The sequence below is a fragment of the Gorilla gorilla genome, chromosome 18, assembly GCF_029281585.2.
Source record: "Gorilla gorilla gorilla isolate KB3781 chromosome 18, NHGRI_mGorGor1-v2.1_pri, whole genome shotgun sequence".
NCBI classification, from domain to species: domain Eukaryota; kingdom Metazoa; phylum Chordata; class Mammalia; order Primates; family Hominidae; genus Gorilla; species Gorilla gorilla.
In genome coordinates this window covers 118,492,543-118,518,959 of record NC_073242.2, presented here as the reverse complement: position 1 = coordinate 118,518,959, position 26,417 = coordinate 118,492,543, and the positions used below count along the sequence as shown (strand labels likewise).

The 26,417-nt window shown below is 52.1% G+C and overlaps 1 protein-coding gene across 2 annotated transcripts in view; it reads left to right on the top strand.

Annotated features, from left to right (window-relative positions):
• The window catches only part of CA5A (carbonic anhydrase 5A), a 54,837-nt gene that overhangs the window by 6,489 nt on the left and 21,931 nt on the right, over positions 1–26,417 (top strand). For both annotated transcript variants that reach the window (XM_031003044.3, XM_031003043.3), the window contains exons 2-3: positions 3,475–3,672; positions 24,297–24,415. In XM_031003044.3, coding sequence (XP_030858904.1) covers positions 3,475–3,672; positions 24,297–24,415 — 317 coding nt within the window. The remainder of the gene's footprint in view (positions 1–3,474; positions 3,673–24,296; positions 24,416–26,417) is intronic.

The following is a 26,417-nucleotide window of genomic DNA, read 5'->3' as shown; positions in this document are numbered from 1 at the left end:
CGCTGGTCTACAAAGAACAGAGGAACACTCTGGAGACCTGGACACCAGCCTGGAGCAGCCAGAAGCTCTAGCAGAGACTCCCAGAGGCCAGGATCTCAGTTCAGACTGCAGCGAGCTTGCTGGATGTCTTGGAAAAGTGACTCCAGCCCCTGGCCCTCTGCTTTCCCATCTGTAAGGGGCAGGGGCAGTTAATCCACACTAGGGATTATTCATTCAACAAACATTCATAGTGCCAGATGCCATCGGAGCACGGGAATGCACGGGCCAGAAAAATGACCAAGCCCCTGCTGAGATTCTGGTTATGAGACAGACAGCAGACCCCTAGCAGATGTTACCACGCACGTTGATGGGGGAGAGAAAAACCAAGAGAGAAAATTAAAATAAACAGGCACACAACCAACCTACTATCATCACCATTATCTCCCATAGGGCTTTTAACACTGACGAGTAAAAAAGATGCGATTTTAGAACAAACATTCTGCGATTTTGCAATCTTTAACTTAAAAATGTATTGTACATTCTAGTGACTTCTGATGGTTTACTTATTTATTTATTTTTTTTTTTTTGAGACGGAGTCTCGCTCTATCGCCCAGGCTGGAGTGCAGTGGCGCTCTCTCGGCTCACTGCAAGCTCCGCCTCCCGGGCTCACGCCATTCTCCTGCCTCAGCCTCCTGAGTAGCTGGGACTACAGGCGCCTGCCACCACGCCCGGCTAATTTTTTGTATTTTTAGTAGAGACCGGGTTTCACAGTGTTAGCCAGGATGGTCTTGATCTCCTGACTTTGTGATCCACCCACCTCGGCCTCCCAAAGTGCTGGGATTATAGGCGTGAGCCCCTGCACCTGGCCTGATGGTTTACTTATTAAATAACAGCTAAAAATTTTTTCAAGTTCATTAAAGAACAAAACACAGCAATGCGCTAACCATTCGACTTAGGTGGAGACGCATTTCTGACAGAGCTATACATCTTTTTTTTTTTTTTTGAGACCGAATTTGCTCTTGTCATCTAGGCTGGAATGCAATGGTGCCATCTCTGCTCACTGCAATCTCCGCCTCCCAGGTTCAAGCCATTCTTCTGCCTCAGCCTCCTGTGTAGCTGGGATTACAGGCATGAGCCACCACGCCTGGCTAATTTTTGCATTATTAGTAGAGACAGGGTTTTACCATGTTGGCCAGGCTGGTCTCAAACTCCTGACCTCAGGTGATCCACCCACCTTGGCCTCCCAAACTACTGGGATTATAGGCGTGAGCCACCGCGCCCAGCCAGGGCTATACATCTTTATCCTTGTTTTCTAGACTTCTGCTGGACACACCCTTTGACCCAGCGATTCTGTGGTTTGGAATTTGTGAGAAGAAAATAATCCAAGGCCAGGCGCGGTGGCTCACGCCTGTAATCCCAGCACTTTGGGAGGCCAAGGCGGGTGGATCACGAGGTCAGGAGATGGAGACCATCCGGGTTAACAAGGTGAAACCGCGTTTCTATGAAAAAAATACAAAAAAGTAGCCAGGTGTGGCGGCGCACGCCTGCAATAGAGCTACTCAGGAGGCTGAGGCAGTAGAATCACTTGAACCCGGGAGGCAGAGGTTGCAGTGAGCCGAGCACCACTGCACTGCAGCCTGGGCGACCGAGTGAGACTCCGTCTCAAAAAAAAAAAAAGAAAAAGAAAATAATCCAGATGAGAATACAGAGAAAGAACAGCAACTTCATCACAGCTTTGTTTAATTGCAAGAAGTTGGAAATAACCTAAATATCATCACCAAATAATGGATTTTAAAAATTGTGTCGTAACTGTACAATGGAAATGTACCACCATTAAAAAGAATTGTATATATATATATTTTTTCACAAAATGAGTTCACAATGTTAAATGAAAAAAGGCAACTTACAAGATAATATACACAGTAAAATCCTTGTTCATTAAAATAAAAAATCCTGGCCGGGTGTGGTGGTACACATCTCTAATCTCAGCACTTTGGGAGACGCCTGCCTCACTTTGGGACAGGCAGGAGAATCGCTTGAGGCCAGGAGTTTGAGACCAGCCTGGGAAACATAGTGAGACCTCGTCTCTACAAAAAATGAAAAAGTTAGCCAGGCATGGTGGTGTTTACCTGTAGTCCCAGCTGCTCAGGAGGCTGAGGTGGGAGGATCGCTTCAGCCTAGGGGTTCAAGGCTGCAGTGATTGACACCACTGCACTCCAGCCTGGGTGGCACAGTGAGACCTGATCTCAAAAAAGCACTATTCCATTTAATCTCTTTTAAGAACTGGTTTAGCTCAGGCCTGTGAAGGTGAGGACAGGAGCCACAGGGCACGTCAGGCCTCTGGGGTGACATCCCCAAGCAAGGGGACTCTGTATGTGGAAGCTGCTCTAAGGTTTCCAGAGCAGGATATCCCGAGGATCCTGTCTCTTAAGGAAAAATAAAAATAAAAGATCCAGCTTTCTCTTCTCATGAGGTAATTGCACAGAGAACAGGTGGGGCAGACATACACCAGGGGGTGCAATCATGGGACAGCTCCTTCTTCACTCATAAGCTCTTCTACATCTTTTTTTTTTTTTTTTTTTTTTGAGGCAGAGTCTCTGTCACCCAGGCTGGAATACAGTGGCGCGATCTCGGCTCACTACCACCTCTGCCTGCTGGGTTCAAGCCATTCTCCTGCCTCAGCCTCCCGAGTACCTGGGATTACAGGCGCCTGCCACCACACCCAGCTGATTTTTACATTTTCAGTAAAGATGGGGTTTTGCCATGTTGGTCAGGCTGGTCTCAAACTCCTGACCTCAGGTGATCTGCCCACCTTACTTCCGAAAATGCTGGGATTACAGGCGTGAGCCACTGTTCCTGACCTCTGAACTGTTTTTGATTAATGGCTCTTACTTTAAAAATGACAATCAAAGCAGTTTGAAATGAGCCTCGAGGAAGTGGGTAGAGGGGCTGCCACTCTGCTTAATTTTCTCCACACTGGGGTCTCACTTCCTCCTTGCCAGAGGGCTTGGAGAGTGAGACTTCCAAAGCAGCTCCAGTTTCCACAGGACCACTAGGTGGGGTACCTGGGAGTGGGAAGGGAGGTTTCAACCCCTTCCTGAGAGACAACAGTCCCACTGCACTCAGCGTGCCTTCCCCACAGCGCCCTCCTCCACCCACCTGCCCTCCCCAAGGTCTCTCCAGACTTCCTGTGGCCACTCTGTGACAGGGCAACACAAAAGTCAAAAACCCATCAACACAGGCGGCACGGGCCGAGAGGGAGTTGCTTCCAGGTGGGAAAGAAAGTCCCCGAGTGGTGCAGAAAGGAGAGGAGCAGGCGAGTACCCTGTGGGCGCGCGTCGCTGCGCAGGGGCCCCCACGCACCCGTTTCCCGTGGGTCAGTTTCCCGTGAGCCAGGACCTGAGGGGTCTCGTGCGGCCGGGTTTCTGCCCTGTCCGTCCAAGACACAGGATGAAGCTCATGCCTCACTCAGGGTCTCCGTCTCTCTCCCTGCAGTACACCCACTCTGGACGGTCCCGGTCTCCGTGCCAGGGGGCACCCGGCAGTCTCCTATTAACATCCAGTGGAGGGACAGCGTCTATGACCCCCAGCTGAAGCCACTCAGGGTCTCCTATGATGCAGCATCCTGCCTGTACGTCTGGAACACTGGCTACCTCTTCCAGGTGGAATTTGACGATGCCACCGAGGCATCAGGTGAGTGCCAGCTGGGGCTCGAGGGCTTTCTCCTCTCCCGTTGTTCTGGGAGCAGGGTCAAGAGCTTCGAGGAGAAGGGGGAGGAGAGCAGGAAGGTGCTGCTTTTCTTGTGCTGCTGGGGCAGGGACAGAGACTCGCTTGAGGGAGGACACACCCGGGGGATGGTGTGAAGGTTCTCGAGGGGACAGGAGCCTGGTGCTCACTTTACAGATGAGAATACCGCCGGCACCTGCATGCACACAGGTGCACCTAGCAAAGAAAAACCCCTTCCCGTGGGGCTCGCCTTGCAGCGAGTGGGAGGAAGAGACAAGCTCATTGAAATGCGAACACTTTGCGAGTCGGAAGAGGAACTCAGAACGCAGCGGTGGCTGCGACGCCCACGCTGGCCTTGATCATCTAGGCAGAGGCATGCAAGGAAGTTGGGTCCACAGCAGAGCAGGGGCATTGGGAGCCTGGAAATGAGACCACTGCAGGCTTGAGCAGGCAGTGACCTGGCCGACATTTTATTTTATTTTATTTTATATTGAGACAGAGTCTTGCTCTGTCATTCAGGATGGAGTGCCGTGGCGCAATCTCAGCTCACTGCAACCTCTGTCTCCTGGTTCAAGTGATTCTCCTGCCTCAGCCTGAGTAACTGGGATTACAGGTGTCTGCCACCATGCCCGGCTAATTTTTGTATTTTTAGCAGAAATGGGATTTCGCCATGTTGGCCAGGCTGCTCTTGAACTCCTGACCTCAGGTGATCTGCCCACCTTGGCCTCCCAAAGTGCTGGGGTTACAGGCGTGAGCCACCGCGCCCGGCCCTGGCTGACCTTTTAAATGGACCCCCCAGCTGCTGTGAGGACAGACTGAGCAGGCGCCTGGAGGGGAGCAGGGGTTAAATAGGAGGCAGTCCGGGGAGATGCAGGTGGGAGACGGTGCTGGAGGGACGGGGTGGGCTGGGAGGTGACTTGAGAGGTCCTGAAAGCCACCAAGCCCTTACTGGGTTCCAGCGCTTGGCCAAGGGCTTCTGCGGATCATCTCATCAAACCTTCACCATGATTCTCGGAAGTTCCAGGCAGATGCTCTGAGGTTTGGGAAGGTTCTCTCTATGCCTATTATGTTTTCATTTTAATCAGGACTGGCTGCCAGGTCCTACCTGGTGTTTTCCCAGCACCAGCTGGTGTCACTGTAAGCTGCCTTCATGCAGAACGCCTGCTCTCCCTCCTGCTACGAGTCTGGAATTGGGCCACGTGCTGGGTATCAGGTGCCTATGTGAACAGCTCCCAATAAACCCTTGGGCACTGAGTTGCTAGTGAGCTGCTCTGGTACAGAACACGTCACACTGGTTTAGTGTTGCAGCTGGTTTAGGGGAGAATTAAGTCTGTCCTGTCCGTCTCCCCTGGTGAGGACTCCAGAAGCTCCTGCCTGGGGCCCTCCAGACAGCCCAGACACCTCTTCGCGTGGCTGATCTCGCTCTGCGTCCTTTTGCTGAATGTAGCTTAGCTCTGAGGGTGGCTCTGTGCTGGACCCAGTGACTCTTCCTGGGGAATAATCAAACCTGGGGGCCCCGACGCAGCCACAGCCGCAGCCCCACGTCGTCTCCGGCAGGCATCCCGTCTGCCTCCTCCCAGGTGCGTCCCACGTGCCTGGGGATCTTGCTCACTCACTGTTGCTCCCATGAGGATGTAACTCCGCTGGGGCAGGTCTTTGTCTTATTTGATATTTTATGTGCCAGGCATCCTAGGCACTCAGCAAATTGACGGATGAACAGAGTTGAAGGCATAAATGAGCCTCCCTTTCTTCCTCTGTGATTGGAGAGAAAAGGGATGGCCACTGCAAAGGCTGCAGGGAGAGAATCGAGGCCACCCCAGGCTGGCACTCAGCACCACATCTGCACAGAAACTCCCACATGGCTGCCAGCACGCCCGGACCTGCTTCCACACTTGTGCGTTATCCAAGCGGGACCAACAAGCGGGACGGTGCCCCCACGCTCGCCTTCATGCCCTCTTGCTGTGCATGCAGAGGCAGCATTCACCTTCCTTACACTAAACATGCTCACCGGGGCTTCCCCAGCTCCTGCTGTCACGGGGAGGTCTGCCCAGCTGCGTCCCAGCTTCGTCACGACATGGTGCTTGCATTTCAGCCACTTAAATCTGCATATGCCTAGAAATTCTCAACACAGGGGACCTCAGTGAGCAGGCATGGTGCCCACGGATGAGTGCGCTGAGCCGTATGTGCAGGCCTTCCTGGAGCCCGGGGAGAGGCACCCCATGGAGAGTAGAGGCCCAGCCTGAGCCTGCTCCTGCCTCTAATGCACCTGCTGTTGGGGACAGGACGTGAGAGCTTCTTCTCTGTGCCAGGCCCTACACGGTGCATCACAAACACCACGGCTTGGTCCTTCCAGTGTCTCTCTCTCCTTTCAAAGGTGAGAAGGAGCCACGCTGCCTATACACTCAGTGCCATTCACAGTTGCTTCATCAGGATCCACTGCAACCCCCGGGGATGCTTCCCGTGTGGGGCTTGCTGAGTGCCAGCAGCAGTAACCCCAACTCCAGCCAGTGTAAGCAAAGTGCAACTTCTTGGAAGGACAAGACCAGCTTGGAGAAGAAGAGGGAAAGTTGGACAACCAGATCTTGGGAGGCACAAACCAGGCCAGCTTTGGGGACCAGGGAGCAGGGATTTTTGCATTCATTTATTTAGTTGCCAATGGTTTTTCTCCCCTTGTTGGTCTGTTCCAAGTTCAAATGCCCAAGAAGCAACTCCGATTGGCTTTTCAGTTTTAATGTGGTTATATTATTTAAAAATTCTTCATGCAGCCACTTCAAAATATTGAACAACCAATAATAGTTCCTGAACTTTTAATTGTTTGGGTTAATATTTGTGTGACTGTATTAGTAATTTTGAGAACAATAGTTGTCATGGATACAGATGAGTTGCTATGGGATTCATATTCCTCCTGTATAATTTTTAGATGTGGCTGTGGGTCTCACTGATATTTTAATAACCGATTTGTTTCCTCTAAGTTGTAAAGTATAAACTTTGAAGGTTATTTTGGACTTTTGTTTGTTATTTTACAAAATAAATTCCCAAGGCAAAGGGTCTGGTGGCTGACCCTGAGCTGACACCCAGCCCTCAGCTGGTGGAGCATCAGGCACCCGGCTGATGTCCTCACCAAGACCTCATGCAGTGGGGAACAGGGGGCCCCGGGGGAATCCTGACACTACTCCTAGAAGGAGGAAGGTATGTGGACAGACCCCCTTTAAAAGCACTGCCAGGCTGGGCGAGCTGGCTCATGCTTATAATCCCAGCACTTTGGGAAGCCGAGGTGGGTGGATCACCTGAGGTCAGAAGTTCAAGATCAGCCTGGCCAACATGGTGAAACCCCATCTCTACTAAAAATACAAAAATTAGCCAGGTTGGTGGCACACACCTGTGGTTCCAGTTCCTCGGGGGACTGAGGCAGGAGAATCGCTTGAACTTGGGAGGTGGAGTTTGCAGTGAGCAGAGATCGAGCCACTGCACTCCAGCTTAGGTGACAGAGCGAGACTCCATCGCGGAAAAAAAAAAAGCGCTGCCATCTATGAATAGCAGCATGGCACAAAACAGAAGCCACTAGAGAGAGTATTGCGGGACCCTCATTTTACGTAAGAACAAATAAAGGCTCAGAGAAGGCGCGACTGCCAAGGGTGAGTGACCCAGTACAAGGAGCCGGCTTCCGTTCCGACTGCAGATTCTAGCCCTTCACCAACTCACTTCTCCTCACCATGGGCTTCACTTGCACCACTGCAGTCTTCCTTTCAACAGTCGTGGGAGATACAAACCAGTCCCCATTTTACAGATGCGAAAAAGGAGGCTTGGGGAACTCCTCGGCCAGAGGCCACAGAGGCCTCCCAATGGGACTCCGTGCTCTGCAAAGAAGAGAATCTGGGGAGCAGGCACCGTTTAGAGAAAGAATCTGCATCCAACATTCACAAAATCCAGCAGGAGGCCATCAGGAGCTGACCTCCATGCAGAGAGGAAGCACCAGCACCCTGGGTGAGTGAGGCCAAGGTCACAGTAGGTCCCCAGGAGAGCCGGCAGCCGGCCCAGGGCCCAGACGGGCCTCTGGCTCAAGCCCAGCGGAGGCTGTGTCCAGTGGGCCTTGAGGTCGGCACGGGAGGACCGTCCCTCACCCCTCAGGGCAAGAACAAGCCCACGACTTAACCCTGTTGGCGGTGGAGCAGGGACATCCCTGCAGTGCTTTAAGGGCACACTTGCTATTTTTTGTTCAGCTCGTGGCAGCATGCGTGCCTTGGAATCTAGATATTTCTGTATCCCCAAGGGAACCCAGGCTCAGGCTTTAGGCTAGAAAACAAGACAATTACAGATGGTAATTATCCCCCAGGATCACAAGTCAAAGCCTGCTTTTGGTCAAGAATCTTAACCTGTGTGCCTGTCTGTGTGGCACACCCTCCTCAGGAACAGCCTTGCAACTTTCCTTGGAACCTCCCCTTCCCCACCGCACCTGGTCCTAGCGAGGATAATGAGAGCCAAGGAGTTTTTTTCTAGGACGTATTTAAAGAGATTATTTCCATGGCTGTGCAAAGGCCAGCTGTGCCCCGCAGCAGGTGAGGGCCCTCCTGAAAAAGTGCCCAGACGGGAGGGCAAAGCCAAGAGGGGGAGAAATCAAGGCCCAAGCCAATTTCGGGGCCTCTGAATGTAGCTGTACCTGAAGCCAAGTCAACCCCTGTACTAATAAGCCTCTTTTTAAAATCAGTTTGATTTAAGTTCCTATCAGTTGCTTCCAAGAGTCCTGATACAAGCAGACAAATAAAAGTGGCCAGGTGCGGTGGTCATACCTGTAATCCCAACACTTTGGGAGGCTGAGGCAGGTGGATTGCTTGAGGTCAGGAGTTCGAGACCAGACTGGCCAATATAGTGAAAGCCCATCTCTACTAAAAAATACAAAAATTGGCGGGGTGCAGTGGCTCACGCCTGTAATCCCAACACTTTGGGAGGCCAAGGCAGGCGGATGACCTGAGGTCAGGAGTTCGAGACCAGCCTGACCAACATGGAGAAACCCCATCTCTACAAAAAATACAAAAGTAGCCAGGCGTGATGGTGCATGCCTGTAATCCCAACTACTTGGAAGGCTGAGGCAGGAAAATTGCTTGAACCTGGTAGGTGGAGGTTGCGGTCAGCCGAGATCGTGCCATTGCACTCCAGTCTGGGTGACAAGAGTGAAACCTGGTCTCAAAAAAAAAAAAGTAAAAATATAAAAATTAGCTGGGTGTGGTGGCACGCACCTGTAATCCCAGCTACTGGGGAGGCTGAGGCAGAAGAATTGCTTGAACCTGGGAGGCGGAAGTTGTGAGTCGAGATCACGCCACTGCACTCCAGCCTGGGCAACAAAGTGAGACTTAGTTTCAATAAAATAAATAAAATAAAATAAAATAAAATAGTAAAATAAAATAAAATAAAATAAAATAATTGACTAAATTGGCCAGGCGCAGTAGCTCATGCCTGTAATCCCAGTGCTTTGGGAGGCAGAGGCAGGTGGATCACCTGAGGTCAGGAGTTCCAGACCAGCCTGGCCAACATGGTGAAACCCCGTCTCTACTAAAAATACAAAAATTAGCCGAGTGTGGTGGTGCGTGCCTGCAGTCCCAGCTACTCAGGAGGCTGAGGCAGGAGAATTGCTTGAACCCAGGAGTCGGAGGTTGCAGTGAGCTGAGATTGCACCACTGCCCTCCAGCCTGGGTGACAGAGCAAGACATTGTCTCAAAAACAAACAAACAATCAAACAAACAAACAAAAAACAGTGACTAAACTGAGAGCAAAGAAATGGAAGGGAGGGAGCATGAGGATCATCAGTTTCCGTCCTTTTACTGTGTGCTCAAATGTAATTTGGCTGCAGGTGAGGTCTGTGCAGACCCCGGGTGAGGGGCGAGTTGGCTATGGCCTGTTTAACTCCACCTGTGCAGACTGCAGCTCAGCCTTGTCCATGCTTCGTGACTCAGCCTTGTCCTCAGGAAGGCTGGGGCTGGTGCAACTTTCAGAAGTGGTCCCAGGTAAGCCCGGCCCTCCTGAGTCCATGGATGGGGAATGCTGGTACAGGCCTAGCAGCTGGCTTTCCGGGGCTGGGTGGAGGGACGAGAGCGGTGATGTGTGGTGTTTGCCACTTTCCATGGTGCAAATACTCGTGCACGGCCGAGTTGAAGTTTTGAAGGTGCAGTCACCGATAGTGGAGTTGGGAAGAGATTTGCAAAGTCAGCTCCAGAGCCAGCATGAGCCATCTCCCACCCGCCGCTGCCCCCTGCCTTCCTCCCTCTTGTCCCTGCAGCCTGGGATCTCACTGCTGCTCTCCAAGTGAGGAATTCCAGTAAGCCTTCTTAAGACTTCTTTTTGGTTTACCTGGCAGAACCCCACCTCAAACTGGCTTAAGCAAAGAGGGAGATTTGCCGGCTCCAATCCTAAAGAGTCCAGGCTGCAACCGGGTGCAGGGGTCGTCGACTGCCAGGGCTCTGAGTGCTCCCCCAGGCTCTGCTTTCCTCTGAGTGCTCCCCCAGGCTCTGCTTTCCCCAGGGGACACTCACGGGGGTTCCCTGATGGGGCAAAGGTGGCCGCCCGAGGCTGTGGCTTGGCCTCCAGTGGAGCGATGTCGCCTCTTTCCCGGCAGTTCCAGCCACCATCCCAGGGCTGATTCTCAGCGGCCCGGCTTTGGCTGCTTGTCTGGCCAGCCCGAGGGTGACCCCGCCTGGAGCAAGGTGTGTTTGGAGAGTGGGAGGGAGCACTCCGGCAGGACAGCCGAGGACGCTGTTCCCAGAGTAAGGATGGGGTGCCCTCCTCACTGGACGTGCACCCTGGCCATGGACCCCGAGCTGACCTCGGCCCCTCCCTAACTCGGTTGCTCTCAGGTCCAAGGCCACTGCTGCTGTCTCTGTCTCCCAGCGTCAGCCTCTGACCTTGTCTGGACCCCACTTTTGGCTTTCCCACTGGCTTCACATCTGCTCAAAGGATCTAGGCCTTCCCTGCCACAGACCGAAAGAAGGATCTGGTGTCTCTCCCGGGCCATGGAAATGAGCTGGGTCATCCCTCCTTTGGCTCCCGTCCACGCGGGCCAATCTGGTTTCACTTTATTTGTCATTTTCTGCAAAACCCAGTTTCCTTTTTATTTCTCTCCCACTCAGCTTCACGTGCTCCCTGTCCCCTCCCCGTCTCTGCAGCCGATTTTTCTAGGTTCTCGGTCCTCTCCTTCACAGATTTTCTGTCCTCTTTGTTCAGCCGGATTGGGAATCGGGAGCCGCTGGGGATGGAGGGAATGAGAACCTCAGATGAAGGCCAGGTAGGGCTAGAGAAAGGTTTTCAGAGAGAAACAGAGAAGAATGAGATGAAAACACAGCAAACCCTGGATGGAAGGAGGGGCAGTGCCCATAAGAGAAAGGGAAGGGAGTGGACAGGGTGCAGAGAACTGCACACAGACAGGCTCCCGAGGCCTGGGCCATGCCGTGGCAGGGCCAGAAACAAAGCGAAACAAACGGACAGGCCAAGGAAATTTCCGTCGGTGCGGACACTGCCAGCAGTTTTCTTAGGAGCTGGGGGTGCCAGCACTTGGAGCAAGCATGGGCCAAGGACGATGAGTAACGGAGGTGGCAGCAAAGGCTATTTCCAGGGAGCGTGTATGGCCTTGAAGGCCAAGGAGGAAAAGCTGGGGGAGCAAAGCGGGTGGAGGAGGGAAGGGGGAGAGGAGAGGTGCCAGTCACAAAGGAAAACAGCAGCCAGATCCACACGCTGCCACACTGTGCCTGTCCCACCTTGAGTGCCCCCACAGACAGCTCAGCTCATTCCCTAAAGGTGCGGGAGGGCCCAGCTCATTGGGCAGGGCTGTGTGAAGCATTTGGCACCATTCTGGGAGAATTAAGCATTTAGTAGACAATAGCTTCCTTCAAAATAAATCCAAACGAGGCCTGAGAGCCCGGAGTTGGGGGGTGCCTGCCAGGCTGTCCGCATCAGAGGAGGAGGCTCTAGGGACCTCTTGGCTCCTCTAGTGGGGCACAAATCGGCAGCTCCAAGATGAGAGACAGGGGAAGAGTGAATTCCTTGGAGGGGAATCCTGGCAGTGTCGGGACTGGGACTGTGGCTGTGCGGTTCAAGGACGACCCCTGGACTGAGAGGAAAGGATGTGAGCATCACGCTTATATCCTGGGAAAGTGATTTATCATCGCAAGTTCATAAACTGGCAGTCTAGTTCCTAAAGCGACTACATGTGTGTGCACGTGTGTGTGCATGTGTGTTCGTGTGTGTGTTCTTGTGCATGTGTGCACATGTGCACTGTGTATACACGTGTGCATGTGTGCACATGTGCACTGTGTATACACGTGTGCATGTGTGTTCATGTGTGTGTGCACGTGTTCGTGTGTGTGTTCGTGTGCAGGTGTGCATGTGTGCACTGGGTGTGCATGTGTCTATATGTATGTGCACATGTGTTGTGTGTGCATGTGTGCACACATGTGTGTTTCCATCTCCATTCTGTATGTAGCTCCTGTTCCTTCCCTCAGGCCTGGGTGTGAATATTTTTGGGGAAGTTAGGCAGAAGTCAGTGTCCCCCCTCTCTCTCCAGATGTTTTCTCTGCTTTCTGGTCCTCAAGACTGAGAAATGAAAATGTACCAAACAGCTTCCAAAGTTTACCTGTTAGAGATTCAGCCACTGGGGAGCCACTGTTCCTGTTCTTGCTCACTTCCAATTCTAAATTCCCAGAGCAGTGACTCTGATTGGCCCAGCCCTGCACTAATTAGGAGCGGGACTGAGGAAGGGGCTCTGATTGGTCCAGCGTGGTTTGAGTGCCCATCCCTGTCCAATCAACTGTGACCAGGGGTGGGATCATGTTGGACAAAATGTCAGGCGGTGGAGCCACTGTTGTTATCATTTGGATCCAAAAGCCCATTTCTTTTTTCTTTTCTTTTCTTTTCTTTTCTTTTTTCTTTTTTTTTTTTTTTTGAGACAGAGTCTCACTCTGTCACCCAGGCTGGAGTGCAGTGGAGCTATCTTGGCTCACTGCAACCTCCGCCTCCCGGGTTCACACCACTCTCCTGCCTCAGCCTTCCGAGTAGCTGGGACTACAGGCACCTGCCACCACACCTGGCTAATTTTTTTTTTTTGTATTTTTAGTAAAGACGGGGTTTCACTGTGTTAGCCAGGATGGCCTCGATCTCCTGACCTCGTGATCCTCCTGCCTCGGCCTCCCAAAGTGCTGGGATTACAGGCGTGAGCCACCATGCCCAGCCCAAAAGCCCATTTCTGATCATCCAGCTTCCCAGATGCTTCCCAGGTGCACCGTGACCCCTGTGTGCTGTGTGGTCTTTTGTAGGGAGAAAGGATCAATCAAGACAGTGAAACCCCTGCTCCCATGGAGCTTGCCTTCTGGTGGGATAAGAAAATTAGTAAACATTAATTAATAAATAGGTACTTCTCTACACAAGTTTACAGAAAAATAAACAAATATGTACATAAGAAAGAAGATGGTTTTGGATAGTGATAAGTGCTGTGATGAAAATGAAACCAGGTGATAGGCCAGCGGTGACTCCACTGAGGGAGGTTGTGAGCGTTACACAACATGGTCAGAAAAGACCCCGCTGGACCCAAGTCCCAGCTGGTAAGAAAGTGCCAGCTTCATGACGGTGGGAAGAAGCATTCCAGCATCACCGTTTTAAAATACGAGCATCCTAAATATTACACAAACCATACTTATGCTAAATATTTGGGATCTACACTAAAAATGTAGTGTAGTGTAAAAATGGGGTTTCACCACGTGGGCCAGGCTGGTCTCGAACTCCCAACCTCAAGCTATCCACCCACCTCAGCCTCCCAAAGTGCTGGGATTACAGGCGTGAGCCACTGCACTCAGCCAATCTGATGGTTTTTGTTTTTTTTTTTGAGACAGAGTCTTGCTCTGTCACGCAGGCTGGAGTGCAGTGGCGTGATCTCTGCTCACTGCAAGCCCCACCTCCCGGGTTCACGCCATTCTCCTGCGGTAGGCTCCCGAGTAACCCCTTTTGCTTGGTTCTCATTCTTTCTCTTGGCTGCCACCATGCAAGACCTGCCTTTCGCCTTCTGCCATGATGGTGAGGCCTCCCCAGCCACGTGGAACTGTGAGTCCATTCAACCTCTTTTTCTTTGTAAATTACCCAGTCTCGGGTATGGCTTTATCAGCAGCATGAAAACAGACTAATACAGGGTTGTTTCTTATTAAATGTTATTGGCTTATTTTGAAAACAAAAGCTTACCAAATACATGTGGTTACGGGAAGGGGCCAGAAAGTTACACTGCAAGTAAAAATATCAGTAACTATGTTTACTGGGTGGCAATGGCATAAACAGTAGCTTTTCCTTTTTTTTTTTTTTTTTTTTGAGACAGGATCTTGCTCTGTCACCCAGGCTGCAGTGCAGTGGTGCCACTGCAGCCCACTGCAGCCTCGACCTCCCGAGCTCAATTGATCCTCCCAACTCAGCCTCCTGGGTAGCTGCATCTACAGGTGTGAGCCACAAAAAAAAAAAAAAAAAATATTTTTGACACAGGATCTGGCACTGTTACACAAGCTGAAGTGCATCTGGGCTCACTGCAAGCTTCTCCTGAGCTCAAACCACCCTCTCACCTTAGCCTCCCAAGTAGCTGGGACTACAGGCTCACTCCACCACGCCTGGCCTTGTTTTTCCTTTGTAAACATCATTCTACAATGCTGTGAGTACATCGCTTTTTCAATATGAAGTTTTCTTTGGAAGTTTATAAATCCAGTTTGGGCCTTGGAGGAAAGCAGTCAGTGATAGAAATTTCGTGACTCTGAGTGAGTTTGGTGGAGCTTCGAACTGTAGATCGTTTCCCAGGGACCGCTGCAGACACAAAGCCCTGACCTCTGGATCCCCAGTGATAAAAGCGATCAAAGGCGAGTGTGGTCGGACGTGCGCTGCAACGCGAGTCGAGGTTTCATCGAGCCTCATTCGGTGGCTCCTGGGGCAGTTGTGTGGATGAAGAGGGCCACGTCCGTGAAACGCTCAGGATGGAGCTGGTGGTGGGGCGGCCATGCTGGCCACATCGCTCACACCCCTCACCCGTCAACTCGGTGCCCGGCGTTTTCCTTAGCTCCTCTGTGGATTAATTCTCGTTCCGAAGACGGGAGGCCGAGGTTTCATCTCAGCTCTGTTCCTGGCTCATGGTTGCGCTTCTCTGTGCCCGTCCCCTCCCCTGACGAGGGGAATGAGAACCTTGCCTAGGGAAACACTTAGGGAAAGGTGGCCCGTGACTCCATGCCAGCCCCTCCCAAGCCCAGCCGCCAGCTGAGGTCCTGACCACCTTGTGGACCGCCCGGTGCTCCCGCCCTGCACCCACCCCCGCGTCCTCCCTCCTGCTCTCTGTGGTTCCCTCGTGTTGCTGTGCCGGTAGCTGAGCCCCCGTGCCCACCCACTGCAACTGCCCCTTCCCTCCCTGCTGGCTTCCCCACTGCGTTGCTCCCCTGCAGTGGCCAGTGAGTGGCTCTAGCTGTGTTCAGACGGCTCTGTGCCTCCTCCTCCTCCCACCCCAGTTCCTCAGCCTTGGAGACAGATGGGGGTGCAGCGGGGCTGAACGGCACTCCAAGCTCGTGGGGCTGGGGGTCCGCATCTGCACCCGCCGCGTGGCTAGCACCCCCTGAGTGTTTTGGTCAATTTGCCATCATCCCACCCCTCAGTGCTGCTGGCGGTTGCCTGATGAAAAGCTGCACTTAATAGAAATCACTGTGGATGCAGGAGATGGACGGTGATGAGCTCAGGACCAGCCAGCAACCCCATCAGGCGGTAATGCCTACCATGGTCACCCGTGACTTCCTCTCACCAGTGCTCGGAGCTCCTGCAAAGCCACAGGCAACAACACATTTCTGCTCCATACGAGAAGCTCCTATTGCAAATCGGTGACATGGCTGCAGTTTTCTCTCAGCAAATATTGAGCAAACACTGGCTGTGCCAGGTGATGTGCTGGGTCCCAAACCCTTCCCAGACCCAGCCCTGGCACTCACGGAGATCCAGCTAGGAATTCCGAGAAAAGGTCATCGGGGAAATAAACGAAGTCAAGCACAGTGGATGAACGCGCTGCCGCCGCTCCCCACGCCTCTTGTGGTGGACATCACTTACGCCTCCTCATGGTGGACGTCACTTAAGCTTCCTTATGCCCTCCCAGATGACCCCCCTTGGGCCACTACACACAGCTGCACCCGGCAAGAGCAGACAAGGATGGTCTACTCACCGAGCCTGCAAGGCTGGTGTGCACGACGGGCCAGCTACGCTCCCCAGGTGTGTGCAAGACCGGGGACGAGTCAGTCATTGGGAGGTGAGGTGCTTGGGCAGTGTGGGGTGGAGAAGGAGGGAAGCTGAGTGTGGGCTCTTCGTATTGGAGAGGAGGGGAGGGCCACGGCACAGAGACTCAGATGGGAAGGTGCGAGAAAGAGCAAAGGTTTCAAAGGAGCTACGGTGGAGGCCCACGGAAGAGGAATGCTGAGGCTTTTCCATCTGAAATGCTGAATAGACTCTAGCACACGCAAAACAGCCCACCACAGCGAGCTGCAGGATTCTTCCGGGCTTTTAACAGTGGTCTTGTAAAAAAAATGAGCCGGGCATGGTGGTCCCAGCTACTCAGGAGGCAGAGAGGGGAGGATGGCTTGCGCCCAGGAGGTTGAGGCTGCAGTGAGCCATGATCGCACCATTGCACTCCAGCCTGGGTGACAGAAGGAGACCCCTGACTCAAAAAGAAAAAAAAAACGACTGGAACATTCAAAACCTGTTGATGGGCCAGGTGTGGTGGCTCACGCCTGTAATCCCAGCACTTTGGGAGGCCAAGGCAGGTGGATCACCTGAGGTCAGGAGTTTGAGACCAGCCTGGCCAACATGGTGGAACCCTGTCTCTGGTAATAATACAAAAATTAGCCAGTTGTGGTGGTGGCATGCACCTGTAATCCCAGCTACAGGAAGCTGAGGCAGGAGAATTGCTTGAACCCAGGAGGCAGAGGCTGCAGTGAGCCAAGATTGTACCACTGCATCCAGCCTGGGTGACAGAGCGAGACTCTGTCTCAGAAAAAAAAAAACCATGTTGGGGTTTGTTGGCGAAGGCCCCCCCTTCCTTTCGCCACCACCGGCGCCGACCCTGTTGCCCCCCTAATCCCATCTCCTGCTGCCCCTAACAGTGCCTTTGCCAGCTGGTGCTTCCGCCTGTTCCGTCGTGGTGGCTGCTCTCACCAGGGTCCTTTCCGCTGGTCGTCCCTTTCTGCCTGGAGCCGCCATTATCTTCACCTGACAAATAGAAACCCATCTTCAGGGCTCCACTGAAATGCCGCTTCCACGGGGGCCCTCCTGGGCGTCCCAAGCAAGTTTAGGGCCCCAAAGCCCGCACCCTCACCTCTCAGACACACAGCTTTTTATCTCTACCACCGTCTGCCCCTCCTGGATTCCACGCTCTGCGAGGGCAAGTCTGAGCCCAGAGCCTCCTCCCTCTGTCCCCCGTACTGAGCGTGGTGCCTGGCACGCGGGAGAAATTCAGTGGGTGTTTTCGGATGAATGAGGGACTTTTCTTCTTTTATGCTTGCATGGCTGGCAAAGCCCTTTCTTATGGACGTGTTCTTAAGACATATTTATCTTTTGACGTCTTTACGTGCAGGTCTTACCTTGAGACTCGTGGTATCTGTTTCAGGGGACTGCGGATCTCTGCCATGGTGAGATGATGGTGATGGCAGTGATGATAGCAATTCTATTTTATTTTATTGTTTATTTATTTATTGAGATGGAGTCTCCCTCTGTCGCCCAGGCTGGAGTTCAGTGACACGACCTTGGCGCACTGCAACATCCACCTCCCAGGTTCAAGCGATTCTCTCACCTCCACCTCCCAAGTAGCTGGGACTACAGTCACGTGCCACCACGCCCAGCTAATTTTTGTATTTTTAGTAGAGACGGGGTTTCACCATGTTGCCCAGGCTGGTCTCAAACGTCTGACCTCAAGTGATCTGCCCGCCTCAGCCTCCCAAAGTGCTGGGATTACAGGTGTGAGCCACCATGTCTGGGCGATGACAGTAATTTTAATAATAACAGTAACACCAGTCATAATAATAGTAACTGGCTACCATTATTTGAGCTCTCACTGTGTGCCAGGGACTGTTAGGGAGGTACTTTGTAAGCATCACAGTACTCAATCCTTGCCATGGGCCCCTGAAGTAGACATCATTATCCTTTTACAAACGTCTAGTCTGGGCCACAGACCTATAAAACAACTTGCAAAGCCCCACTGTGTGAAGCCAGGATTGGAGCCCACATTTGCCTGGCTTTCAAACCAGTGCCAATATGTGATGGTCTCAGAGGCTAACTTCCAGGGAGCTGTCTAGGTTCCGTCGTCGCGGAGTTCTGTGGGCAGGGGCTTGCAGTGGCTGTGGCCCCTGCCTGCCTGGGGAGGTGGCACACAGAAGCCCTCAGCCATCACCCTTTACAGCTTGGGAACGTGCACTACCTCCCAGAGTGGCACCGGAAGCAGTCCGGTCCTTTGCAGCATCATGTTATTTGAAATTTCCAGTAATTAGAACATCTCAAACTTCTCGTGTACTAATTTTAAGCCTTCAAACAACCCGTGCCTGCCAAAAGCCTGCTCATCTTGGTAAAAGCCCCGAGCTACAAATAGATGGCTATTAACAGCATCTGTTGTAATAGCAGAGACAATATTCTCTGGGGCCAGCACGTCACAGCCTGGAGCCGGCCCCAGACGTCATCTGTTATTATGTTTGGATAGTCTGGCACGAGCTGAGGCAATCGTTCAATTATATCTCCATGAGCCAGTTCTGACGCACCTGCTTACACAGAACGCTGAGGCAACAGTGGCCAGTGCTGCCCGGTGGACCAGCCCTGCTGATAGCAGAGTCTGGGGGATGGGGGCTGGCAGCTTAAAGACCCCTTTTCGTGAACTGGGCTTGCCTTTTTTTTTTTTTTTTTTTTTTTTTTTGATTAAGGAGAATACCCTGACATTGTATTGTCATTATGAAAAGTCACTTTAGGCTGGGCACAGTGGCTCATGCTTGTAATCCCAGCACTTTGGGAGGCTGAGGCGGCAGATCACTTGAGGTCAAGAGTTCAAGACCAGCCTGGCCAACATGGTGAAACCCTGTCTCTACTAAAAATACAAAAATTAGCTGGGCATGCTGGTGGGTGCCTATAATCCCAGCTACTCGGGAAGCAGAGGTGAGAGAATCGCTTGAGCTCGGGAGGTGGAGTTTGCAGTGAGCCAAGATCTGGCCATTGCACTCCAGCCTAGGTGACAGCAAGGCTCCATCTCAAAGAAACAAAAACAAAAACAAAAATTAGTGGGGTGTGGTAACACATGTCTGTAGTCCCAGCAACTCAGGAGGCTGAGGCAGGAGAATCACTGGAACCTGGGAGGCAGAGGTTGAAGTGAGCCGAGAGCACCCCACCGCACTCCAGCCTGGGTAACAGAGTGAGACTCCACCTAAAAAAAAAAGAAGTCACTTTGAGATTATTTTATCCAGGTCTGCAGCCTTAAATTGGGTCCCTAACTTTACTGGCAAGGCAAGTAGCAGAGTTTGGCCTGAACCCTACTACAAAAGCTGAGGGCCTGGACCGTCAGACCTGGGTGAGTTTGCCGGCTAAACCGGGGCAGGTGACTGAACCTCTCTGCATCTCAATTTCCTCATCTCAAAGTTGGACTCACAGGACCTGCTCTGTAGGGCCATTGTGAGGAGTTCGTCCTGGGAGGAACATAAAGTTACCTCGCAATGCCCAGCAGGTAGCAGGTACCCAGTGAACGCCAGCTCCTCCGCCGCACTCTGGTACGCACCAAGCCTTCTCCGTCACGACAACGACGTGAGCTCATGGACAGGATGCGTGGTGCCCCGGACACGGCAGAACCTGGCCAGTGAGAGCCTTTGCCCCTTAATCAGCTGTTTCACCCCATGAAGGCTTCAGTGGCTTCCAGTTCGTTGTTGTTTGTTTGTTTGTTTTAGAGTGCTTCCTTTACGTCAAGCGTTGTGCTAAGGACTTCGTATTTCCCATGTGACTTAATCGTAACAGCAGTCCTATGGTGGGGGTTCAAGGATCATCCGCACTTTACAGATGGGGAAACTGAGGCTGGGGGGGTGCAAAAGCTGGACCTAGAGCACACAGTTTGGGAGTGGTGGCCCCAGCTTCTGAACGTGCGTCCGACTGCACACGGTTTGGGAGAAGTGACCCCAGCCTCTGAACGTGCGTCCGACTCCAGACCCCACTCCTGACCCCATGCTGTGTTGTCTACAGGAAGAGCAACGAAACCCGGCTTTCCAGTTTTTAAAGAAATACGCTTGGCATTTTGCTGGTGGGCGGTCTTGGCGGCGCAGGTCTAATTTCGGAATTTACAGTGGGATTTAAAATTTGCAGTGAGATTCTCTGTTTCACCTTGAAAGAGGCTCAAGGTGTCTGAATCCCACACTAGACTGATGCTGAAGAGGAGCCTGTGGAATCCACACCCGCCGGCATTTTCAGTAAAAAGGCCTCTGTGTCTTCCTGACATGCGTGCGCCCCGCGCGGGCCACGTTGCCAGGTTCCGGCTGCCTCTTCACCGAACTGCCACCAGAGGCCGCTCCAGCCCAGCCCGAGTGATCCATCGGCCCCTGCACCTGCTGTTCCCGAAAACGCAGCGGCCCAGACTTCCTTTGCAGTTACCCTCTTAGAAGAACGTAGGTTTCGCTTCCCTCCTCATTTGCGTATCATAGAACCAGTGAGACACAGTAGCCTTTTTGGGTTTTCCCCTGAGCGTGCTTGGTCCCTAGCCCAGGGTGGCCGCCGTTTCAAGCAAGCCCCTTGTTCAGGTACAGGCGTGCAGATGCCCCGCGCCAGCCTGAGGAGGGGCTGCATGTCCCGAGGGCCCCATGGTTCCCCTCAGGAGGCAGATTGGAAAGGGCTGACTTGTCTCTTACTCCAATGAGTAGAGAGGCGGGGGATCCAGCCCATCAGAGGCTGCTGCAGTAAAGAATTCTGTGACAGGCTGGGCCCAGTGGCTCACGTCTGTAATCCCAGCACTTTGGGAAGCCAAGGCGGGCGGATCATGAGGTCAGGAGATCGAGATCATCCTGGCCAACATGGTGAAACCCCGTCTCTACTAAAAATACAAAAAAAAAAAAAAATAGCCGGGTGTGGTGGTGTGCACCTGTAGTCCCAGCTACTTGGGAGGCTGAGGCAGGAGAATCTCTTGAACCCGGGAGGTGGAGGTTGCAGTGAGCTGAGATCACACCACCGCATTCCAGCCTGGGCGACAGAGTGAAACTCCATCTCAAAAAAAGAAGAAGAAGAAGAAGAAGAATTCTGGGACAGCTCGGGGTCGGGAAGGGTGAAGAGATGCCTGTGGGCTCCAGCCCTGCTGGAAACCCTTGGGAAAGTCTTCTAGCCCCAGAGTTAGTACAGCACCTTACCCTGCAGAGGCTCAGGGCTCACAAGTCCCTTCTGGTCCCAGCAGCTCCCGTTCCTGGCCCTTGTTGCTTGGCCACAGTCTGGAGGGTGACTTTTCTACTAGGTTTTGTGGGTGGGGATCCGGCAGGCATCGGCTGTCAGCGGACTTATGCCTCATGCAGTTGGCGTCACTCTCTTTGGAACCCTATTTATGTGCCTACGTAGAACCCTAGGGTGCTTGAGCTGGGACCAGGAGAAACGTTTAGTAACTCTCTTTACACAGACGAAGCTGCAGAGCCCCTGAAGGGTGTGCGATGCGCAATCACCACCACTGCCATCATCAGACAACACTTTACAAAATGCTTCCTGCCTTGTCTCCGTTTATCCTGCCCGCCCTTCTCATTTAACAGGTAGAGAGGCTCAGGCTCAGAGAGGCTAAGCTACTTGCCCAGGTCACACAGCAAGCTAGAAGCAGAGCTGAGTTGCAAATCCAGGTCTTTAACTATTTCTGTGTTGTGTGGACTTTCCTAGAAATCCCAGGCAGTTCCCCAACTGCTGTGGGAAAGGCTCGATTCCACTGTAACACACAGAGCTGCTAACCAACCGAGTGATTCGATGAATAAATCAGTGAACTGACTAATCCCATTCGTTCCTGTATTCATTCATCTCTTGAGGGTTTGTTGTGTGCCTTCGATGACCCCTTCCTGCACTAAGTCCTGTTGATACAGTGATGGTCCAGACGGAAACAGCCGTTTTTGTTTGTTTGTTTGTTTTTGTTTTGTTTTGTTTTTGAGACAGAGTTTCGCTCTTGTCGCCCAGGCTGGAGTGCAGTGGCACAATCTCGGCTCACTGCAACCTCCTCCTACCAAGTTCAAGCAATTCTCCCGCCTCAGCCTCCCAAGTAGCTGGGATTACAGGCACCTGCCACCACACCTGGCTAATTTTTTGTATTTTTACTAGAGGTGGGGTTTGACCATGTTGGTCAGGCTGGTCTTGAATTCCTGACCTTGGGTGATCCGCCTACCTTGGCCTCCCAAAGTGCTGGGATTACAGGCGTGAGCCACCACACCCAGCCTAGAAACAGCCTCTGTCCTAAGAGTGCAACTGGATGGGACTTAATCAGTCTTACAAATGGCATCTACCAGGCTGGGTCCAGTCTAATTTGTCCATGAAGCATCCATCATCCCTGCCTTCTAGGCATTTCTATTCTAGAAGAGATAATACAGACATGCATGAATTTCCACACAGTAAACTTACCATGAGTGAGCCCATCCCAAGAGTGAGAGGCAGACCCCCTGGCAGGCTCCACCCTCAGCCACCAATCAATGCACTTTGATGCTGCTGGGGCTTGTTGACTGCAAACCGCCTTTCCACCACGGACACAGGCTGAGGCAGAAGCGAGCACAGAGCTCACCGTGCTCCCATATTGTGGTTCTGTAAGTTCCTTAGATTGTGTTTTGGAGGCCAGGCACGGTGGCTCATGCCTGTGTTTTGTTTTTGAGACAGAGTCTCACTCTATCGCCCAGGATGAAGTGCATTGGCGCAATCTCGGCTCACTGCAACCTCCACCTCCCAGATTCAAGCGATTCTCCTCCCTCAGCCTCCCAAGTAGCTGGGATTACAGGCACCCGCCACCACACCCAGCTAATTTTTGTATTTTTAGTAGAGATGGGTTACACCACGTTGGCCAGGCTGGTCTCTAACTCCTGACCTCAAGTGATCCGCCCGCCTCGGTCTTCCAAAGCGCTAGGATTACAGGTGTGAGCCACCACGCCCAGCCCAAGTACTTTTGGTGTTGGGAAACCACCAGGAGTCAGCAGTGTCAAGCTCCCCAGGCATTCATCACGCGCTCAGTGCTTTCCTGGCTTTTGCCACAGCGGGAGGTGACATGAGCAAGGCGGGTGACACGAGGCTCCTCCACAGCTATGGGAGGCACTCGGGCCACCCCGAATTCGTGATCAGTGCTCCAGTTCTGCCGGCACCTTCCAGCCTTGCCCAGCCATCCCAGGGGCACGCTGTGCTCCTTTCAGTGAAAACGTGTGGAAGAGGTACCACTTTTGTAGCAGCTGCTGATGGAAATCTGTTAGTGACAAAGTGCTTAGACACAGGAGAAGCCACCCACATCCGAACCCCTGGGGAGCTCGTTAAAAGGCAGACTCCCAGCACTACCTGGACGTGGGAATGGCAGCCATGACTCTGGGGGCCGGAGCCAGAGGCCTCAGCGAGCGATGCTTATGGCTGAGCCCCACGTGTCAGGAGAAGCAAGCTCCTGGGAGGCTGCACCTGGCACTGTGCCATGGAGAGGGGCACCCCGAGGCCTGCAGGTGGAGAGCGCTGACTCCAAGGTGAGTGTTTAGGGTGACTTAGGAAGGAAGGAGTGTTCCAATAACAGCTGGCCCTGTGGTGGGCCTAGATTAAGCAGGGACTGCCAGAGATGAGGACTGATGCTATAACTCAGGGTCTGCTTATTTAAAAACCTTGCTCACCCAGGTGCAGTGGCTCACACCTGTCATCCCAGCACTTTGGGAGGTAGAGGCGAGTGGATCACCTGAGATCAGGAGTTTGAGACCAGCCTGGCCAACATGGTGAAACCCCATCTCTACTTAAAATACAAAAATTGGCTTGGCCTGGTGGCACATGCCTGTAATCCCAGCTCCTCAGGAGGCTAGGGCAGGAGAATCACTAGAACCCAGAGGTGGAGGTTGCAGTGAGCTGAGATCATGCCATTGTACTCCAGCCTGGGCAATAGAGTAAGATTCTGTCTTAAAACAAAACAGAACAAAAACTTTGCTCATTGTGTGTCATGTTATAATGTTATTTGGTGATAGGATTTAAGCTGCTTTTAAAAAATATTTGGAAGACACCTTTTTTTTTTTAATTAAAGTCTGGAAATCTTATAGGACAGGCAGGCATCACAGAAACGTTCTTTACCGATTTCTGCCTGCAGGGAGTTGAGGTCCTCACCACCACCCAGTGGCAGCACTGGGACCCTGCCTTCATTCCACATTTACTGTGAACCTCTGGGCAGGCGCTGGGCTGGTGGGGGGCAGAGTGAATGGGACAGACAGAGCCCACCTTTCACGGAGCCCACCTTTGGCTTGTCACTTCAACCATACAGCAACCCCTTGCGAGTGAACTCATATAACCCTAATGTAGACAATGCCTCAGGTAACACCACAGCTCAACAAACAGACAAAATGACACACACGTCTCACTGCCTTTATTTCCAGGAATTAGTGGTGGGCCCTTGGAAAACCACTACAGACTGAAGCAATTTCACTTCCACTGGGGAGCAGTGAACGAGGGGGGCTCAGAGCACACAGTGGACGGCCACGCGTACCCCGCAGAGGTTTGTAGACGTGGCCTAATAGCACATATCTGCACACTTTCTATGTCTCCGGCTCTATGGTAGGGGGTGAACAAGCCATGCCCGCCGCTCAGATGTGAAGGGTTTCCTGGGGCCTGGGACTGTCAGTGCTCAAACCAGAACAGTCGGCTGCCCCACCCGTTTAGTCACACCCCTCTCCTACGAAGAAGTCACTGTAAGTTCTCTCATTTAACGGAAGAAGAGACTGAGGTTCTGAATGGTTACGGAACTTGCCAAAGCCAGACAGCCGGGATTCAAAGTCAGAGCTTGAGCTCTTTGCCGCACTTCACTCAGCTGTGTGCTTGCAGCTGTAGGGACTAGCAAATCCACAAGGCCCTCTGCTGAGAAGCTGAACATCTTTGCAATAGAGATCATCTTCTTTTGTTTGTTTGTTTGTTTGTTTGTTTTTGGTTTTTGGGTTTTTTTTTGAAACAGGGTTCACTCTGTCACCCAGACTGGAGTGCATTGGTACAATCTTGGCTCACCACAACCTCCGTCTCCCAGGCTCAAGCGATTCTCCTGCCTCAGCCTCCCGAGTAGCTGGGATTACAGGTGCGTGCCACCAGGCCTTGCTAATTTTTGTATTTTTAGTAGAGATGGGGTTTCGCCATGTTGGCCAGGCTGGTCTCGAACTCCTGACCTCAAGTGATCCTCCCACCTCAGCCTCCCAAAGTGCTAGGATAACAGGTGTGAGCCACCGTACCCGGCCAAGATCATCTTCTTAAAGCAGTCTTATTTTCAACCTTCCAAAGTGGGAGTCAGTAGAGAAAATCAGTGCAGGTCAATGTTGGGAATTAGTTTTTGTAGTTTTTTTGGGTGATAAGTGATGCCTTATAGATTTCCCCAAATATTTTATTATGAAATTTTTGCAACATACGAAAAAATGAAATGAACGAGAAGAATCTACGAGTTTGACGTGTCAGTCCTGTGATGATCATTTTTGCCATATTCACGTTATCACACCTCTGCTCACCCACTCGCCTGACTTTCTGATGCTTTTTCGAGTTGAGGACTCTTTCTGTTTTTTGAACTTGTTGTTGTTATGAAAGTAATGCTGCAGTTAATGTGGAACTAGAGTCCACCCAAACCAAAAAATTAAAATTGCTTGTAATCTCACACCCAGAGGTGACCTCCGGACATTTTATAAATAGGGAGTGATATCTATTGTCATAATCATACACATATTTATAAATAGTTCCAAGAATGAGCACAACAATGGCTTCTGTGTGCTTCCTTTCATTTAACAACATGACTTTTATTTTAGTATCTCTATCTGCAACTTTGTTTTTGATGAACAGATATTTTATTTACTTATTTATTTGTTTTTGAGACTGAGTATCACTCTGTTGCCCAGGCTGGAGTGCAGTGGCGCGATCTCGCAATCTCGGCTCACTGCAACCTCTGCCGCCCAGGTTCAAGTGATTCTCCTGCCTCAGCCTCCTGAGTAGCTGGGATTACAGGCACCTGCCACCATGCCTGGCTAATTTTTGTAGTTTTAGTAGAGACGGGGTTTCACCATCTTGGCCAGGCTGGTCTTGAACTCCTGACCTCGTGATCCACCCACCTCGGCCTCCCAGAGTGCTGAGATTACAGGCGTGAGCCACCGCGCCCAGCCGAGGCCTGAGTTTTTTCTGGTAATTCTTGTCCAAGGATAACTAGGAAGTAGAAAATAATGAAACCACCCATTTCTATTGGATGAGGTTAACATGATCCTCTCCTTTTTCCCCCCACCAGGAAGACTGAGGCTCTTCCTTCCTGTGGCTTCGTCAAGTGCCTGGGAGCTCAGAGGTGCTGCTGGTGCTGGGATCTTACACATCTGGCTGCAACGACTTAGTTCTTTTTTTTTTTTTTCTTGAGATGGAGTCTCGCTCTGTCACCCAGGCTGGAGTGCAGTGGCACAATCTCAGCTCACTGCAAGCTCTACCTCATGGGTTCATGCCATTCTCCTGCCTCAGCCTCCTGAGTACCTGGGACTACAGGCGCC